Source organism: Hypoxylon trugodes (genome assembly GCF_022578975.1).
Source record: "Hypoxylon trugodes strain CBS 135444 unplaced genomic scaffold F4822scaffold_3, whole genome shotgun sequence".
Taxonomy (NCBI): domain Eukaryota; kingdom Fungi; phylum Ascomycota; class Sordariomycetes; order Xylariales; family Hypoxylaceae; genus Hypoxylon; species Hypoxylon trugodes.
The window spans coordinates 1,687,567-1,695,799 of NW_026250018.1; the positions used below are offsets into that span (position 1 = coordinate 1,687,567).

General features: G+C 45.6%; 1 protein-coding gene across 1 annotated transcript; it reads right to left on the reverse strand.

Moving 5' to 3' along the window:
• Positions 1–1,543: 1,543 nt before the first annotated feature.
• Positions 1,544–4,456, reverse strand: F4822DRAFT_395118 (uncharacterized protein). Its single transcript, XM_051457415.1, has 3 exons — positions 3,897–4,456; positions 3,664–3,828; positions 1,544–3,606 (listed from the first exon to the last, which is right to left on the reverse strand). The coding sequence occupies exons 1-3, from the start codon at positions 3,963–3,965 to the stop codon at positions 2,011–2,013; spliced, it is 1,830 nt and encodes a 609-aa protein (XP_051316777.1). The 5' UTR covers positions 3,966–4,456; the 3' UTR covers positions 1,544–2,010.
• Positions 4,457–8,233: the final 3,777 nt, after the last annotated feature.

Here is an 8,233-nt window from a genome sequence, read left to right on the forward strand (position 1 = left end):
TATGGGTAATACGTGGCATACAGTTACAATTGAGAAAGCTGTGAAAACATTGGAGAGAAAAGAGTCTTGAGAATGGCTTGTACCACAAGGGATCACGTTCCCATGTTATTGGAGAATGCCTAGATGACATACAGGAAACAAGGCGCATGTTGATTGGTTGAAGTTGGCCATACGAAGTTTGGAGATGAGGTGAGAAGCTGAATTGAATTACTATGACAATGCGATACGAAGTATTGGGGTACTTAGGTACATACATACCTCGGGGAATGGGGTAATAAACAACCGCCACCAAAAACTTAAACCTACTGCTGACTTGGAGAATGGAATCCCAATCCCTGGGCAACCCCGACCCCATTACTTTAAAAGGTTAGTTCAAAGATGAGGACCCATGTCCCACATGGCGTACCCACTCCCATTCATGCACGGGCCATGGTACTGGCATCATATTACTCGATCTGGTGAATGCTCTATGGGACCCCTGGGCTAGGTGGACCTAAAATTGGACCATGTTAGACTGACTATAGCCTAGCTTGATGCAAACCCTGGCTATCATCCCCATCCATTTCATCCCGTCTGAGCCGGAGCCTTACCTCGATAGTTATCTCCTTTCTTTTCTTCACGGCAGGCTTATTTTTGCGGCACAAACCAATCCTATCTATTGTCATGATACTATAACAGAAGGTTTAGCCGTATATAGACAGTCTAGCCTTAAGTTGGTGGAGTTAGTTCTTAAGTCTTTAAATGGACAGTAAGCTCCTATGTTGTACAAGGCTCGGATTATATGACAATTGTTGTCGGTATTACATAGAAGAAGGCAATAGAATCAGGAACGAATTATCATCGTACGTTTTGCCAGGTAGATAAGATAAAAATAGGCTCTAGGTTAAGGCTTTTTGTATGGCTGGTTCCATGGTCGTATTGGATGTGTAGGCATGGCTATCTCGAAGCCATGGCTTTGAAAAAAAGCATATCGACGTGGTTGATATTGATTCACTTACAATGGGGCGGTCCTATAGCTGATATTACACGAGAAACACTACAGCTTAGCGGGACCAATGAATTTTGGGATCGGCGAATACAAACTCCGTAGGAACTATGAGCATCATTAATATTTAAAAGTCGAGTCAAAGGTTGTATTTTCTCTTGTTATGTAGCAACAATAATATTAAGACGTTGTTAGACGACACCGCTGTTACGGCCGACTTCATCCTTATTGGTTCTGCATTTCGAGCTACGTGAATGGCTACTTATGCGGTGTAACTGATCCGACAGTCTCGGAATGATTCAATTTTAGTTCCGACAGCAAACCCGACTCAATATTTCGGTTTCGCTGCTGATCATACACACCGGTAGCCGTAAGGCTTTCGTACGAGAATGTTTTCCAGCGGGGGTATAAGTACCACGAGAACACAAAATGTCCCCATTCACTGCGGTCAAGGTGAAGTTGGAAACTCGTTGCATATGCAAGCCTCCAATATTTCGGGTCGATAGACAAATAAAGTGTCGAGCAAAGGGAGATGTCACACCGCAACAAAAAGGATATCATTGATTCAGAATATGTATATAAATGGGTAATGGATATTTTCATGATGCCCAAGGGTATCACTATTCTTCGAAATAAACGACAAATTTTCTCTCATCTAAAAATAAAATCAAATAAATACTTGGATATCAATCAGAAGATTTGAGTCTCTCGCAGCTCAGCAAATTCGTGACAGTTTCGTCGTTCGGTAATTTCTCTCAAAAGAAAAAAAGATTTCGTCTCGTACTGTATTCCAATCCATAAAATCCGCTGAACACTCCAAATATGCATGGGACTGTCATGCTCCATAAGTCGGATATCATAGTGCCGTCGTTGTTGGCACGTGCGCGCGATCGTCATGACGGGTCGTAAAAAAAACACAAGCAAAAACTTCGTGGTATCAAAAATACAGAGGGGACCGGACTTCCGTGTGATGACATCGCTGGTCTTAGGAATCGAATACGCAACAACACACACGGGCGTCTGCTTCATAGGAAGCCACCTTCGTTGGCACCGAATACACCAACACTACCTCTCCACCGACAACGTTCCTCTCGTTCGCTCGGGGACAACGCTCCGGCACCCCTCGGACTCAACGTACCTCTTGGTGGTGTCGTCTGTTGAGCTCCGTCGATTTCGCTACTTCCTCGGCTACTGCTCGCGCTTTGATTTGTTTGGACAAGCAACAAACTGCTAGTGCCGCTTAATCGTTTAGTGAATTCGTTAAAACTAAGTCGTTTAACATCAGACGTCGAATGTCGTTTTTCATGATTTCGTCGAGTTACCGACTCTTCCGCCACTCGAGCAGGGATCGCTGACATATCCAAGGTAGATGTAGGAATATGCGGCTGACTGCTCGTCCGTTGGGCCGCAGGCCTTAATCTGGAATGTGCCGTGTGCGGGCGGAGGATGGATGGCCCCGACTCGTGATAATTTGGGGCCATCCTAGGATTTTGTGGTCGACCGGAGCTATGACGGTTAGCGATGAATTGGAGGGCCTTTTGCGCAGATGGCCCGATCTCGTCATGACCAAGATCCTGCTCGAACCCATCCTCATCGCTGTCATCTTCATCATCCTCGTCCACTTCCTCTTCTTCCTCGCTTTCGTCCTCTTCCCAAGTACTCTTTAACGGTTGGTTCATGGGCGCCTTCTCCTTCTCATAAGTTTTCTGACGTTCCTCCGCTTCACGCATCAATGCTTCAAATCTAGCAAGAGAACTGAGCTTTTCTTCTCCGGGAACTTCACGGTCCGAGCCAGGAATGCACCGTAGCTGGAAGGCTCTGTCTAAAATGGTTTCCCGCGGTCCTGGCGGCGAGCTAGAATGGACACTGGGTAAAATTTGACCTGGCGAAGAGCAAACACTTCCCCTTGCCCTGATAGGAGAACTCAAGGTGGACGACCGCCCCTGTGCCGAAGTCCATCCTTCGATGAATTGATCGTGGTATTCCCCAACCGTGGTGGCAGGCGAGGGGAGGTCGAAAGGATGTACTGACGTATAATGCTGTGCTGCGTAACTCGTGTTAACGGGAACCATCGAACTAGCATGGGACGAGGAAATATCGCTACGCTGGGAACGTATGCTAGGTGATCCTGAAATATACGATATATTGGCATCTCGACTCGATGCATGGGCATGACCAGATGATTTAGCCACAGGCCTGGTTCGCGTCTTAGAGGAACTTCCACTCGATGTGCCGGCATAAAAGTCGCTCGTATCTCGAGCAACAGATGGAGAGAATGGATTAATGAAAGTTGGCGATGTCGGGCTAATCGGACTTATTGGATGCCTACCAGGAACTTCGGGTTGTATTAATGATTGAATGTAGCGGGCCCAGTCCTCCAGCGTATACGTGCGATCATCGCCGAGACGAAGCCACAAAGTTGTTGGACCCGATTCCTTAGTAGTAGTCAGTCCTGCCGTTCGACTCGATCGACGCTTTCGCAGTTTGTCAGTAGCGGGATCTGGAGATATCTGGATAGCAAGAGTTGGAAGCACGGGTCCTTGCTTGCGGTGGGTGACCATTTGCACCTGGCATTCTGTAACGGACGCTATCGAATGTTGTTGGATCGGTTCCCAATCGTCCTATTACGTGATCAGTATTTCTGGTGTTGATTCTGGAGCACCGCCAGTATTTAATACCTTTGTTTTATAAATTGAAAGAAATATAGCATCGGGTTGCGCTCTCGGAATAGGTTTCGACGACCGACCACTTGAGTCCTTCAGGCGAGCGGCAGATAGGACTTGGGAAAATCCGGTATTAGGTTGGTAGGCGTCTCGCTGTGGACCGACGACAAGATATCGAGGCTAGATGTAAGTTTAGTATGTAAGCCATGTAAATTGAATGCGCATGTTGACGCCAGCGGGTCATCTACCTTCCAAGCAGCTCTTCCGATTCCGATAATGGCACCCCGATCTGGGGGAATAAGTAGGAAACCTTCCATATTCGATGGTGTCGTTTATCGTCGTTGCGGCGCCGTTTGCGCGATGCGTCGATATTCTGCCGTAATTCGGTCCGTTCGATCGCGCAGAGAGAGCGACAGATCGGATATGAAAGCGACTGGGTACATTAAGGATTAAGGCAGCATACTGGTAAAAAAGGATGCGCAAGAAGGAAAGACTCTGTCTTTCTTGCTTGTAGAGAAAATGAATAATCGAGAAGCTAAGAAAATGTAACAAGGAGATTAGAGAAAAAAAGAATAGGAAAGGAGACTCTAGTCTTTCCAACGAGACTTGAAGGTCCTTTTTCCGGAATCGCACACAATCAATTGGCCGTTACAGCGAGAGTAGTAGAAGAGATAAAGCCAACTGGATGGAAGGGGTGGCAAGTTAAAGGTGTGGAAGTGTGGAAGGGAGTGTGGTGAGCAGCATTGCTGACAAGACAGGACTGGACAAGAGACGAGACGAGGCTTGTAATGCTAATGCTAATGCTAGTAGGTACAGTAGGTACTGTAGAAAGAGAACTGCGCTGCTGCTGCTGCTACTATGAAATTAATAATTATTTTTAATGCATGTCATTTAGGTGCGCATGCCTACTAGAGTCTAGTGAGGTTTAGCGCAGTAACACCGTGGTACGAAATGCTGGTAGGGGGTTACGACAAAGTTTCTACGTACAGGTACCATTTCGCTGTATGTATCTCTACGTAGTTACCGACGTAGGGGGTGCTAGTCTGCTAGGCTGCTAGGCTGCTAGGGTAGGGTGTAGGGTGTAGGGGTACGGTACCCACGGTAACCTTCGACCCAGGATACATCTTTGCACATACCAAGATCTACATATTAGTGATACAAATCTAGATGTCTACGTAATTGCAGCTTTTTGTCTCTTTGGGTCATCTAAGGGGGGATAATATGTGATGATGTGCAATATAATATAGACTTACAGATGAACTCACATATATGTAAGTGCATACCTAGACCATGCATATACTTTATGGAAAATGGAAATGGAAAAATAGTATACGTCGAATAAATTGAATCTAACGCCTTTAGGCTACAGATTGTATAACCATCTATAATTTAGTACGGCGTAGCCCCCTATAAGTCAATGCCAGTAGAGACTTTCTTAGCACCGCTGTGAGCCGAGGCCGACGAACAGGGGCAATTAGTAGAGGAATTAATTCCGGAACCGACGGATAGAAGTCCAACTCTTTTTTTTTTTTCTTTGCTAGACTATTTGACGGTTTGCGAAAAGTTGGAAACTATCTAGATCTAGGTAACTAGGGCTGTTGTACTAGACCTAAATCGAATCCATTCTGTGTTCGGGTTCGTTTTGTATACACATTCTGGGTCACAGTAACAATAACGGTTTCCATCGTCCAATCACCGCTGTTTGTTAGGACCCTTGGTTATGAACCGGTCGGTTTCAGAAACGGGCAGGATGCAGGCACAAGGGACCTCCTCCACGGATATTTGTAGAAAGTTTCGTCTAATCCTGTGTAGTAAACAGTTGCTATTAAATAAGGTTCGTTACAGGATTATAAGGTTTGTATTTGTTAGTTGTGCCTGCTATAAGTTTACGATTGATGATACGATGCCCTTATTTGGGTACATGGATATGTATCTACCTAGGTAGGTATTCCCAATGTCAATTCCACATGTTATTCTATAACAAAACTCTAACTGTTACCGGATCACTATCTCCGTCTCGTCCTATCTTCAACTAACCTACATACTACATCTACAAACTCCTGTGGGATCGCAGTCATTTCGGGAAACTCCACCAACCTGCCATTGAATCTATCTTGGCTAAACTCCAAGACTCTCTTAAAAATTCAATATGCTTTTAGTATACGAGGACGAATGTGGAGGCATTCCTAATTGAAGCCGAAAAAAGTGCATTCGAGCAAATTATCAACAACAATCAAAATCTCAAGAAAAAGGGGCATCTTCCGTCCATCCACCGCTAGTTTTGATCACCTACCACAATAATGAAAAATGATGATGGCCGCATGGACTGCGGCCTTCGCACTAGAGTCAACAAATAGTACATTCTCCCCAATGAGGAACAGGAGGAACAAGCTCAATTCTGCTGCGAACGACTTCAGGGTCTTTACCCTTCGCCGTTCGTTTACGGAATATTTTGACCCTATTAGAATTACTAGTCGTCTGCACGCTTTGACCCCGACATTTTGCCAGCACAGGGGAGACTTGCTTCTATTGGCCCGTTCGCCGAATCAGCTCTCTGCAACTAGTTGGATGCCCATGTGTTTTGCATGTTTTTGCATGTACATGTTGGTAGGCCAAGGTGGATCGCCTCGACATTTTACCAGCTGTATGCGTATGCAGTCAGTGTTATACTAATGCACCAGAATCCGGACAGAATGTGTCTTCCCACTGATTTCACTGGAACACGCTGGCCCGCGGATGTACGTTAAAGTATGGTAAACTTGGTTGAAAAAACCCACTGCTGCAGCTTTCTTCTATTTGTTCTAGAAGCCCACAAGAATTATTCGGAAGACCCCAATTCTACGACCATTACTAATAGCCCCTCAGGTATACTCCACGTTGGTTAAGATCTAAAGATTTTAGACTGACGCCTTACATCGACGGATGTAATAAGACGGACGTTATATAAGAAAGAAAAGAAAAAGCAAGAGAAAAATGATAGTTTATTTTAGTCATCTGACAGCCACATTGACAAGGGGAGATAACCGACGTCTTAGAGCCTTAGAGGTCGATCCCAGGCAAAGATCAGGGGGGGAAAACCACATCGCGAACAGTTTGAATCATCGGGGATAATAGTCCCCGCACTCTCTTTTCGAAAAGGGGAATAACCCCACTACCTAGGTACATGTACCCGTTGACAGAACAACCTTGAAAGCTTCGCAGACCCGGCAGGCCTCGTAGGCTTCGTCAACCTTTTTTGTGGTGGCTTGAAACACCACAACGAATGAGACAAATGCCAGGTTCGGTCACATCACCTATTCCGAACAGCGTTAACTGCCACGTCTCCAGGGACCCGGTTAGCAAAACGGCTCATGGCTTCTTGCGGCATATGACATCTAGGAAAATGTATCGACTTGCTTTTTAGAGTCGCAGAGGAGAATCATAAGTGCATCCGGCCTGTAGCTACTGGTATTTCGCTCATGGCGAGTGGCTGCTTAGAATGAAAAGCTTGTGGTGAGTTCGCGTTCCTACTGGACCCTTTTCCAAATGTGTTAGGTCCAGTTAAGCCGGCGGGGCCGCGGCCATGCATCACTTTCTATCAATTAGATGGCGTGTGGTTCGTGAGTTTCTGTTAGGTCGTATGTACGAATACGACCCAATAGTGATGGCAATGTAGCAATCGGTCGGCCGATTGCAACGTCGACACCTTGCTTGAAGACTACACTACACTACGATTTCCTACCTGCCTACTCTACGAGTAAATCAAGACCAACTGTCGCACTGAATATTATCTCACCTCACTCGAAATCCCGAGTGAGCCTCCTACTCTTTTTACTCAATATCTATCTCTAGGTATTACTCCTCCTCTTCCGCCTTTGACCGGCGAATAATATTCATCTCTTCACCGATATAGTGGCAACTTCGCGAAAACTTCGACTCCTTGCATAAGTCCTATGCACATCAGCACCGAAACCATCCCGATACTTGACTAACCAATTTCTAACTACCAGACGACATGACTCCGCAAAATATAGTCAAATATCTACTCCTTTAACGAATATTTCGTTCGATCGCCGTCTTGCCATGCTACCGAAGTATTATCTTATTCTATTTCAGCCTGCGTCAATTTCGGTCTCAGACAAAATCATGAATAGCCGTCCGATCAATGCCTTATAGGCATCCGCATTCGGCAGGTTGGTGTACATAAAATGAGCTCTTCCTTCATCCGAAATCCTATCTACTTCCTTCATGCAGTCATATTGAGATGCATGATGTGAATCTATATACACTGACATGGTCTACTACTACCAGATTACGTACGTACGCAATTTTGAGGTAGTCCGTGAGACATAGCATGATGCAAGAAACATGGGCGTCTAGACTATTGCGGTAAGTTCCGCAACTAATACCTAATACTGTCACCCCTTAAAAGATGTGTGAAAACCCAATAGCTACCGTGACACGCATCATTAAGCCCAGTTCCCTCTATATGGGACGTATGGTATGGAAATGACTGCACAACGGGCCGGCCCTTGGTTAGGTACCCAAGCCCAAGCGGTCGTAGGTAGGGTTTTGTTAAGAATCGGTCAGAGAGTGGCGAACGAAA